This window comes from Schistocerca nitens, chromosome 4 (genome assembly GCF_023898315.1).
Source record: "Schistocerca nitens isolate TAMUIC-IGC-003100 chromosome 4, iqSchNite1.1, whole genome shotgun sequence".
In the NCBI taxonomy this organism is placed as follows: domain Eukaryota; kingdom Metazoa; phylum Arthropoda; class Insecta; order Orthoptera; family Acrididae; genus Schistocerca; species Schistocerca nitens.
This window is the reverse complement of record NC_064617.1, coordinates 332,837,938-332,850,464: the sequence shown is the minus strand read 5'-3', so window position 1 is coordinate 332,850,464 and position 12,527 is coordinate 332,837,938. Positions and strand designations below refer to the sequence as shown.

The following is a 12,527-nucleotide window of genomic DNA, read 5'->3' as shown; positions in this document are numbered from 1 at the left end:
GCTAGCGCCATTCGACGGCCAACACCGCGGTTCCTGGTGTGTCCGCTGTGCCGTGCGTGTGATCATTGCTTGTACAGCCCTCTCGCAGTGTCCGGAGCAAGTATGGTGGGTCTGACACACCGGTGTCAATGTGTTCTTTTTTCCATTTCCAGGAGTGTATATTATGATCTTGCTGACGAAATTAATACTAATCTCGGACTTTTGTAGGTGATGCAGTTGTGTACAGTGAAGTACACAAGGAAACTAAGCATCTCTAAAATTCAATCTGATCTTTAAAAGATTTCAAAATGGTCCAAAGATTGGTAACTTGCTTCAAATGTTCAGAAATGTAAAACTGTGCATTTCACAAAACGATAGAACATAATCAGCCCGTGCAAGACAGTGGAAGGTACCAGAATATACCAAAAAGCTGCGCGTGAAAATGTGATTTTTCGGGGGTTCATATCTTGGGTTCTATTGATCACAGAGATAAGGCGTCAAGTGTTTTGGATGGCCCTTGGCCTGGAAACCATTTGTATACCTATCGGAAGAGCGGGTACACCGTAGCTATCCTACAGCCAGGGTCAAAATTTTAACATTACACACTTCCTCCAGCCCATGCAAATTGAGAAAATCGCTTCGTTCTTTTGCAGTAGGTGTGATCTAGGATGGGCCTTAGGCGGCTTATAAAAGCACCATTTGTTCATCGGCTGTTCTTGAGAAAACCCTAAAAAACCATGATTTTTGGGTACGAAAGTTACCAATTGTGGCGATGACCACATCGGTAATTTCTATTCATGAAAAATCGTCGAAATTTTGGCTATATGTTCTTAAGGTGTTGTTATTGGAAACCTTCAAACTTTTGTCAGCATCATTATCTGTTGTCGAGATCCAGAGGTTCAAAGTTACCGCACAACGCACATAAAATACGCTCGTAACATCCCTTATGAGGCGTGAATGTAATTTTCACTGACGCAATGAACACAGGGCAAGGGTTCTGGGGTCATTGCAAGGTTTCTGAGGTCACTAAAATATGTTTTTAGTTAGCATTCCATTGCGAACAAAACTTTATGACGCCTTGTATCCCTGTAATGGGCACTTCACGCTTGTACAAATATACCCAGTGACAAAAAATGGGTAAAAAAGGTTTAACATGTCTGAATACAGCATAAAATGAGTCAAAAATTTTGTAAAACTGGAAAGACAGCAAATTCAGGAAAACATTTTGAGCCATGGGTGGCTCATGTTATGCGTTGAATTAAACTTTGGTTGCTATTCTGCGTTTAGTCTCCCACAGTTATCGCGATTATGCTGTTATCCTCTCTCTCTGTGAGTCGCAGCAGCGGTGTGTATCGATATTCGCACCTTGTACTCTCTTTGGCCTGGCGCTTATAGTTTCTAGCTGTGCTGTGTGCGACCAGTTGGTCGGTTGGCGTGGAGCAGCGAGGAAATCTCCGCAGCGCGTAGCTTGGACGGGGCCGCTGGCGGCGTCCACGCACTGTCAGAGTGTGTGCTGCTGTTCCCATTGCTATGAGGTCCGTGGCTCAACGGTCCTGGACACAAAAGTTGAGTTTTGACTTAATCTACCAGCAAATCACGACTGTTCCCATTGTGTCGTTTGGATTTCGTTGTCAGCTGTTGGGACATTCCCGAAAGCAACAACGTGCATTTTCAAGTTTGCATATTTTAGCCACCCTCCAGTGGAGTTTAACTGGTTATTTTGAATTGAAGTGCACCAGCGGAATCTTCTGCCTTGTGGCCGTTAACGTTCCGGTTACCTGCCCTGGCCATTGACGTAAATTCAGGCAGTGTATTTTCCTTATCATGTTGTTGCTGTCCAGCACGGTGTGTAGTTTGACGACTCAATGTATAATTGGTTGTGGGCGCCAATACTTTCTACGTTGTTCCATTGAACTCCCTGTTATGTGCTGGTCGGGTGGAGCGGAAGTTATCTTATCCGTCGGTCCACTGACTGTCTGTCGGTTGGGCTGTCGTCAGATCGAGAATGGTTGGGCCGACTGCCTGTCTCACCTAAGCGAGCGTTAGTGTTTGAATTCCAGGCCGACCCTTGGAAACTTCTGAGCGCTGTTGGGTGTACTGCCTTTTCTTATCTGTTCTTGTTGTTTGTATGTGTATGGCTTCTAGCCGATTTTTAAATTAAGGTTGTTTTGCCCTTAAGGCATAAGATTGTTTGGGCCTTCAGCCTAATTTAAAGAACTGTTTTAAGTAAGGCCTTTGGCCTTTTTAAAAATTTAATTTTGTTTAGTTTTAAGTGATGCACCTTCAGCCGATTTCGAATTAAAGTTGTTTTGCTCTTAAGATGTCAGATTGTTTGGGCCTTCAGCCTAATTAAAGAACTGTTTTAAGGTAAGACCTTTGGCCAATTAAAAATTTATTTTAGTTTGAGTCTTAAGTGATGGGCATTCAGCCGATTTTTAAATTAAAGTTGTTTTGCTCTTAAGGTGTCAGATTGTTTGGGCCTACAGCCTAATTAAAGAACTGTTTTAAGATTAGGCCTTTTGACTTTTAAAAATTCTGATTTTGGTTTGAATCTTAAGTTATTGGCTTTCAGCCGATTTCAAATTAAAGTGGTCTTGCCCTTAAGGCATGAAATTGTATGGTGTATTCAGCCGGTTATTAAGTTCCAAAAATTAATGCTGTGTTTTCTTTTTTTAATTTTCTTGGCTCTTGTAATGTTTGGTCAAATAAATAAAGTTGTGTAACTGACAGCCCCTTATTTTGGCCCCTTTCCACTATTTAAACTACCTGTCCTGTCTTGCGGGTTTAGCAGGGCGTCTCACATTTCTATAACATTTTTACTCTTTTAAGATACAAATCATAACTCGGGTGTTTTCAGTGAACTGTGATCGATGAGCAAAGCTTCCAGAAAAAATGTTTTAATCTCATATTATGCATACTGAATTGTTGTTTATGTGTATCAAAGTATATAAGTATGTCTAAATATGGAAATAACCTTTCGAAACTTTATTGACCTAAAGAAATCGTTTTACATAAACAGCAAACCCTGCTGTAGCGGGAAAAGGAGGGAAAAAGATACTGACAGACAAGTAGGGAACCAGCTGCCTCAATCATCATTCCTCCTTTCTCTCCAAAAATTTTGGCGTGCGAACATATTCGCGCTTTTTTATGCTGAAAGAGCGTACCAGAGAGGCAGTGACGATGGAACAGAAAGGAGATACTTCTGGTACAGGAGAAAGAGAGTGGGGGACAGAAATGGTGGGAGAGAGAAAGTGGCTTACATAGAGAAAGAGAGATGGATGAAGACAATGAGCCAAAGAGAGGCAAGATATTGACGGTCAGTGGGAGACAGCGGCAGTAAAACAGAAAGAGAGATGGACTGAGACAGAAGTGGGAGCGGAAGTGGAAATGAAAAATACAAATCAGTGGAGATTATGCATAGGTTACGAGGATCTGGACACCTCCAGAGCGGCCTACTTCCACACGTAGGTATAGGGGAGGGCGCATTTTGGGTTGAAATTTTAAACACTTTAGTACAGGGAAAAAAATAAGTTAGATCCACCAGAATTTTTGAGCTGCCGAGATATGGTGGAGATAGCTCCAGCGGGGAAGAAAGACAAAAGGAGGCAGTGCAAGTATGTGGGGAGACAGCGTCAGTGGGATATACAGTAAAGAATGGAAAAAAGGAGACAGTGGGAGAGGGACACATACGAGGTGCATTCAAGTTCTAAGGCCTCCGATTTTTTTTTTTCTAATTAACTACTCACCTGAAATCGATGAAACTGGCGTTACGTCTCGACGTAATCGCCCTGCAGACGTACACATTTTTCACAATGCTGACGCCATGATTCCATGGCAGCGGCGAAGGCTTCTTTAGGAGTCTGTTTTGACCACTGGAAAATCGCTGAGGTAATAGCAGCATGGCTGGTGAATGTGCGGCCACGGAGAGTGTCTTTCATTGTTGGAAAAAGCCAAAAGTCACTAGGAGCCAGGTCAGGTGAGTAGGGAGCATGAGGAATCACTTCAAAGTTGTTATCACGAAGAAACTGCTGTGTAACGTTAGTTCGATGTGCGGGTGCGTTGTCTTGGTGAAACAGCACACGCGCAGCCCTTCCCGGACGTTTTTGTTGCAGTGCAGGAAGGAATTTGTTCTTCAAAACATTTTCGTGGGATGCACCTTTTACCGTAGTGCCCTTTGGAACGCAATGGGTAAGGATTACGCCCTCGCTGTCCCAGAACATGGTCACCATCATTTTTTCAGCACTGGCGGTTAACCGAAATTTTTTTGGTGGCGGTGAATCTGTGTGCTTCCATTGAGCTGACTAGCGCTTTGTTTCTGGATTGAAAAATGGCATCCACGTCTCATCCATTGTCACAACCGACGAAAAGAAAGTCCCATTCATGCTGTCGTTGCACGTCAACATTGCTTGGCAACATGCCACACAGACAGCCGTGTGGTCGTCCGTCAGCATTCGTGGCACCCACCTGGATGACACTTTTCGCATTTTCAGGTCGTCATGCAGGATTGTGTGCACAGAACCCACAGAAATGCCAACTCTGGAAGCGATCTGTTCAACAGTCATTCGGCGATCCCCCAAAACAATTCTCTCCACTTTCTCGATCATGTCGTCAGACCGGCTTGTGCGAGCCCGAGATTGTTTCAGTTTGTTGTCACACAATGTTCTGCCTTCATTAAACTGTCGCACCCACGAACGCACTTTTGACACATCCATAACTCCATCACCACATGTCTCCTTCAACTGTCAATGAATTTCAATTGGTTTCACACCACGCAAATTCAGAAAACGAATGATTGCACGCTGTTCAAGTAAGGAAAACGTCGCCATTTTAAGTATTTAAAACAGTTCTCATTCTCGCCGCTGGCGGTAAAATTCCATCTGCCGTACGGTGCTGCCATCTCTGGGATGTATTGACAATGAACGCGGCCTCATTTTAAAACAATGCGCATGTTTCTATCTCTGTCCAGTCCGGAGAAAAAAAATCGGAGGCCTTAGAACTTGAATGCACCTCGTATACACATTGGCAGTGAGAAGGAGATGATGAGTATGAACGCTTAAGTACAAAGAGAACATATGTAAAAAGATGTAGAATTTTCTGTGTTAAAAGAGAACGATTATCTTCGCATGGCAATATTTTTGTTGGGGAAAGCAGATGGTTTCCCACTTCTCTGTCAGAGTGTTTCAAAGATGAACATCGTCGCTTTTGTTGTGCTCTGACAGAAACTGATATGTTATGAATATCACATCAGCGAGTCACAGTTGGAATCGGTAAACTCACACAAATGCCTGGGCGTAATATTTGGTAGGGACATGAAATGGATCGATCACATAGGCTCAGTCATGTGTGAAGCAGGTAGCAGGTAGCATACGCCTACTGAACGTATTCCGAGAAAGACTGCACCAATGGTCACAGGTTTATTTGGCCTGCAGGAGCGTGGTACAGAGATGTTGAAAGAATGGAACTGGCAGACTCTTGAAGACAGACGGAAGCTATCCCGAGTAATTCTACTAAAAGGTTTTAAAGCACCGGCTTTAAATTATAGCTCTAGGAATATACGAATACCCCCTACGTATCGCTCCCATAGGCGCCGTGAGGACCACATTAGAGTAACTACATAATGTACAGAGGTATTTAGCCAATAATTCATCTTGTGCTTCATACGTAGATGGAACGGGAGAAAGCCCTTATAACTGATACAATAGGACATATCCTCTGCCATGCACTTCACAGTGGTTCACAGAGTATAGATGTAGATGCTGATGTAGCCTGACGCATAGGCTACTTCATAAAATCTGCTACACACTTTATTAATAGGCAGGTAGAAGGATCTCAGGTAGACCATTTTTTAATGATTATGAATCTCTAACATGAGTAAGATGTAAGAAATTGACTTTTTTATAAAGTACCTTTTTTCACTGCCAGTCTCAATCTTATTTTCATTTATCCCCTGCATGATACGTTTCGGGAAATGATTCCGATATTCAAGTGCGTTTTTTGTGTATTATTCCATTTATACGTGATGTTTTAAAGGTGATGGATGCCACCTTTACTGTAATAATATGGGATCATATAATCATACCCTACATGGAGTTTTCATTGTCGTCTGTTGCAAACAGTAGAGAGGGTGAAGCAAGAGCGGATTAATTATGGCTAGAGAAAAAAAATCAGTTGCGTCATTCTTTCTAAGAAACCATCGATACTAACTTGTACGATTTCCATACTATTTTGCACTGTTATACAAGAGGAGTAAAGGAAAGAAGATTGGGCGTAACGTCCCGTCGAAATCGAGATCGTTAGAGACGGAGCATAAGCTCGAACTGTGTCAAGGATAGGGAGGAAAATCGGTCGTTCCATTTTCAAAGGCCTGAAGCGTTTTAGGGAAATGACGGAAAACCTAAATCTGGATGGCGGGACGCGTCTTCGAATTGTTGTCCTCCCGAATGTAAGTTCAGTGTGCTAACCGCTGTGCCACCTTGCACGCTATACAAGAGCGACAGGCGTAGTGTAGGCAGCCTGTTTACTAGATTTGCTGCATCTTCAGAATGTTCTGGCAATGAAACGCAGTCCTTGGCTCCCACTTCCATATGACCCATCCACAGATGTAGAGAGAAAACACGTTATTTCGTTCCCCTTATGTCTATGTACAGATGTTATTTACTACACAAAACACACTAAGCAATGCATAATTATTACTAACTTAAACGAGGGGCGTTTCTAAACAGGTCCGTCAAGAATCATGTAAGTGCCATTTACGATTGGAATGAAGATGGGGGTTACATGATGAAAGTAGCAGAAACTCTGTATTTGGAACAATATGTGAGTAATGGATTTGTTTACAAAATAATTTTTTTCTACTGACTGTCAGGATCTTATTTTTTAGATAGGTCTAAGTAGCAATTACAGATATGTGACTTTTTTTTTAAAAAAAAGTACATTAGTTCACAATAAAGGATGACAGCCAAAAACAGTTGCAGGATAAAAAATTTTTATTAAAATTCTTGACCAGGGTTTCGGTACATATAAATATACCTTCATCAGAAGTAAAACTTCTAAAATTACATCATGCAATGGAGAATAATAAAACAATTATGCCAAAGGCGTCGTCAGTAATTAAGACATCATCTCCATTTGTACAACATGTGTAATGGGCACAGCTTTGACCCTGTGCCCATTACACATGTTGTACAAATGGAGATGATGTCTTAATTATTGACGACGCCTTTGGCGTAATTGTTTTATTATTCTCCATTGCATGATGTAATTTTAGAAGTTTTACTTCTGATGAAGGTATATTTATATGTACCGAAACCTTGGTCAAGAATTTTAATAAAAAAATTTTATCCTGCAACTGTTTTTGGCTGTCATCCTTTATTGTGAAGAATTTTAACAGTTGCTGTTCCAGCCATGTTTAAAATCTTGAAAGTACATTAGCATCACCCCTTTTTGTTTGCAGAGAAATAACACGGAGAGTGGTAAAGTAACATTTTTCTAACACCAGTCATGATTTTAGTTTTAAAAACAGTTTGTATTTTGAACGTCGCATATTACCGTCCATTAGCAGACGTCCAGATACTTTTGGTCAGATAATGTATAAACAATATACACTCCTGGAAATTGAAATAATAACACCGTGAATTCATTGTCCCAGGAAGGGGAAACTTTATTGACACATTCCTGGGGTCAGATACATCACATGATCACACTGACAGAACCACAGGCACATAGACACAGGCAACAGAGCATGCACAATGTCGGCACTAGTACAGTGTATATCCACCTTTCGCAGCAATGCAGGCTGCTATTCTCCCATGGAGACGATCGTAGAGATGCTGGATGTAGTCCTGTGGAACGGCTTGCCATGCCATTTCCACCTGGCGCCTCAGTTGGACCAGCGTTCGTGCTGGACGTGCAGACCGCGTGAGACGACGCTTCATCCAGTCCCAAACATGCTCAATGGGGGACAGATCCGGAGATCTTGCTGGCCAGGGTAGTTGACTTACACCTTCTAGAGCACGTTGGGTGGCACGGGATACATGCGGACGTGCATTGTCCTGTTGGAACAGCAAGTTCCCTTGCCGGTCTAGGAATGGTAGAACGATGGGTTCGATGACGGTTTGGATGTACCGTGCACTATTCAGTGTCCCCTCGACTATCACCAGTGGTGTACGGCCAGTGTAGGAGATCGCTCCCCACACCATGATGCCGGGTGTTGGCCCTGTGTGCCTCGGTCGTATGCAGTCCTGATTGTGGCGCTCACCTGCACGGCGCCAAACACGCATACGACCATCATTGGCACCAAGGCAGAAGCGACTCTCATCGCTGAAGACGACACGTCTCCATTCGTCCCTCCATTCACGCCTGTCGCGACACCACTGGAGGCGGGCTGCACGATGTTGGGGCGTGAGCGGAAGACGGCCTAACGGTGTGCGGGACCGTAGCCCAGCTTCATGGAGACGGTTGCGAATGGTCCTCGCCGATACCCCAGGAGCAACAGTGTCCCTAATTTGCTGGGAAGTGGCGGTGCGGTCCCCTACGGCACTGCGTAGGATCCTACGGTCTTGGCGTGCATCCGTGCGTCGCTGCGGTCCGGTCCCAGGTCGACGGGCACGTGCACCTTCCGCCGACCACTGGCGACAACATCGATGTACTGTGGAGACCTCACGCCCCACGTGTTGAGCAATTCGGCGGTACGTCCACCCGGCCTCCCGCATGTCCACTATACGCCCTCGCTCAAAGTCCGTCAACTGCACATACGGTTCACGTCCACGCTGTCGCGGCATGCTACCAGTGTTAAAGACTGCGATGGAGCTCCGTATGCCACGGCAAACTGGCTGACACTGACGGCGGCGGTGCACAAATGCTGCGCAGCTAGCGCCATTCGACGGCCAACACCGCGGTTCCTGGTGTGTCCGCTGTGCCGTGCGTGTGATCATTGCTTGTACAGCCCTCTCGCAGTGTCCGGAGCAAGTATGGTGGGTCTGACACACCGGTGTCAATGTGTTCTTTTTTCCATTTCCAGGAGTGTAGATTGCAAAGCACACTACAGGCTTGTATGTGCACTGCCCAAAAAGAATTATGATTAGAGATGATTTTCTTAAGTATCGTAGAACGTTCTTATGGTATCAGCGTTGGTTTATACACTCCTTAAGCTGGCAGAGCAAAGACATATCTTATCTGCTCCTGATGTGAGTGCTTGATGAGGTGGGGAGATTAATATGGTTATGCACGAGCAATGCCGACCACTCCCTCTATCCTACTGCAGTGCAATTGGCCACACTGTTAAAGCCAATCCAGAGCCGGATAGACGCAGAAAGGCAAGGCAAGGGCTAGATGGCTGGAGACTTTGGGGTAGTGGCAACCACTATGGCGCCAAGTGTTTCCTACCCTGCAGACATCTCGTGTCACGCGACACGATGATTGCGCCACTGGCAGACAGTGCTTGCAGTGCTGTGGATGTTTATGTTAAAAATTTAGTAGTCCCATTCGTTTCTACTACACCTGACAGTGCAGCGCGATCGCATAAGTAAATGCCTGTAGTAATTACTAAATATAAAACCAGTCCATTGATAGTGACCGGGCCAAATATCTCACGAAATAAGCATTAAACGAAAAAACTACAGAGAACGAAAGTGGTCAAGCTTGAAGGGGGAAACTAGATGGCGCTGCCATAGGTCAAACGGATATCAACTGCGTTTTTTTAAAAAAATAAGAGCCCCCATTTTTTATTATATATTCGTGTAGCACGTAAAGAAATATGAATGTTTTAGTTGGACCACTTTTTTCGCTATGTGATAGATGGCGCTGTAATAGTCACAAACGTATAAGTACGTGGTATCACGTAACATTCCGCCAGTGCGGACGGTATTTGCTTCGTGATACATTAATCGTGTTAAAATGGACCGTTTATCAATTGCCGAAAAGGTCAATATCGTGTTGATGTATGGCTATTGTGATCAAAATGCCCAACGGGCGTATGCTAGGTATGCTGCTCGGTATCCTGGACGGCATCATCCAAGTGTCCGGACCGTTCGCCGGATAGTTACGTTATTTAAGGAAACAGGAAGTGTACAGCCTCATGTGAAACGTCAATCACGACCTGCAACAAATGATGATGCCCAAGTAGATGTTTTAGCTGCTATCACGGCTAATCTGCACATCAGTAGCAGACAAATTGCGCGAGAATCGGGAATTTCAAAAACGTCAGTGTTGAGAATGCTACGTCAACGTCGATTGCACCCGTACCATATTTCTATGCACCAGGAATTGCATGGCGATGACTTTGAACGTCGTGTACAGTTCTGCCACTGGGCACAAGAGAAATTACGGGACGATGACAGATTTTTTGCACGCGTTCTATTTAGCGACGAAGCGTCATTCACCAACAGCGGTAACGTAAACCGGCATAATATGCACTATTGGACAACAGAAAATCCACGATAGTATTGGAACAAGGCCAGTCCCATTCCATTGCCGGTACCTTTCCAAAGTACTGTTATCCATGATGGCGGCCATGGCGTCAGAGACACCCCTCCCCCCCCCCCCCCCCCCGCCTACATAGACGTGCTAGGCATGAAATGTTTTCTTAACACCGCCACAATTCCAAAGCACCGTAATTCGACAGCAACAAGCTCGCACCCAGTGAATCCACCACGTGGTGCGTGTCTAGTCCCTATTGCCGTGGCGCGGTGCGAGAGAGAGAGAGAGATAGCGTGATCTCTCTATGTCACAAACCCGCGCCTACATACACGCGCTAGGCAGTACCTATATAAATCAGTGCACGGTCCACCTCACTCTCACACTGCTCGTATACTTCGTTCGTCCAGTACTTGTCACGTCTTCGTAATTAAACGTGTAAAAATGAAGCGTTTACGATCCGCCAGTGGCAGCAGCAGCAAACCTGCTCATGTGGACGAAGTTCCCTCGTGGTTCTCGTCTGCTGTCCCGCTCGACGTCAGCTGGCCAGTCAGCGCCACAAAGTGTAACTGCACTCACTAAGGATACGATATTTTATACATGATTACTTATTGCCTAAGCCACTTCCTCTTACGTCATCACATACAATACATTACAACTATTTTACAGAAATACATTTCTTAAACAAAATTTTCAAAACAAAATTATAAAAACAATCATGATGGTCTGTTCCTGTGGATAAAATAAACGTTTATTAATTTAGTCATCCCATCACCACATGGTCTCTAACTACTAATTTTTCTATTTCTACTTTCTACAGTTGACGTCAACATGCTACTACTACATACCGCGTGACCTTTTATAGTAAACTCCTTTCCCTGGCGTCGCTCAGTTGCTGCTATTATCTGTGAACAATTAAAATCATTTGTTGCACATTATTGTAGGTTACTGTAACTCCGAATTTCTCCGATACCCCTTTGATGTTGTGCTTGTTTGACTGGTTATGGCATTGGTCTTCCGCTCCTAGTCTGCTTCTGTCTGTAACGGTAGGCTCAATTCAACGTCATGCTTATCTGTTGAACAAAACAAGAGTTAGTTTTGCACGTTACAGCAAGTAAAAATCAGTGATAGTGGTCAAGGTTCATGGCTGGACTTGAGAGCATCTATCTTTTGTGGTGACCTTCATTATCATCCTTTAAACTGACTGGCGTGTTGTTTTAGCGTCTCTGCTTAACTCAAATAGTTAAGCCCAGACTCGGCTAGCGTCGCTAATACGTCTCTACAACACTCCTACGGCCCAAATCATCAATAAGCTCTGTCGATCACGCTATTGCGTGCGACCCGACACCTGATTTACGTCTTTCTATGACGGCTCAAAACTCGCCTTTTCACACACAACATCCTCATCGCACCCATTACGAATTATCCATGTTTGGTGCGTCCCTATCGCCTAATTTCGATTGACTGGCCACCGGATAATCGTTTTGATCACCGTACTCACACTATCAACACAATTGAGATAACAGGTGCATCTCGAACACTACTGCGCCGGACAGACCACCTCATAATTATCACCCGAAACACCCACAATCGCCATACGCCGATAACGCAACGGGTGGGTCCTGAACACTACCGCGTCGGACATCATACCCTGCACTCGTCTCAAGAAACGCAACACACATTCGGTGGGACGCAATTTCCACCTACCACATCACAACACGCTCAACACACCCCAAATCCATCCACCACAGATCCAGATTTTGTCCTGAAAGTTGTCCTGTCCAATAGCCTTGCCATAAAATTTTGTACAGGAAGTTATCTACATAAGATAACCCCTTCTATAATTAATCTAATACTTCTAAATATTGTTTGTGTCATAGCTGAAGCAAATTTTCTATACTAAGCGACCCAGTGGTCCCCATACAACAAAATTTAACATCAAACACATAATATATACACACAATCCATACCAAAATAAGACAAGCACATGAAAAATAGGAAAATAAATACACACAACATAAAACAAATAATCACAAAACACAAATAAAACACCGCCTATACTAATACAAATAAACATCTCCAACAAATCACAAAATCTAATCTAATTATACACTACTTTGTTCCCGGCAACGTTC

At 44.0% G+C, this 12,527-nt stretch overlaps 1 protein-coding gene across 1 annotated transcript in view; it reads right to left on the bottom strand.

Annotated features, from left to right (window-relative positions):
• The window catches only part of LOC126252286 (uncharacterized), a 42,399-nt gene extending 31,908 nt beyond the window's left edge, over window positions 1-10,491 (bottom strand). The window contains exon 1 of the mRNA XM_049953161.1: window positions 10,457-10,491. Coding sequence (XP_049809118.1) covers window positions 10,457-10,491 — 35 coding nt within the window. The remainder of the gene's footprint in view (window positions 1-10,456) is intronic.
• Window positions 10,492-12,527: the final 2,036 nt, after the last annotated feature.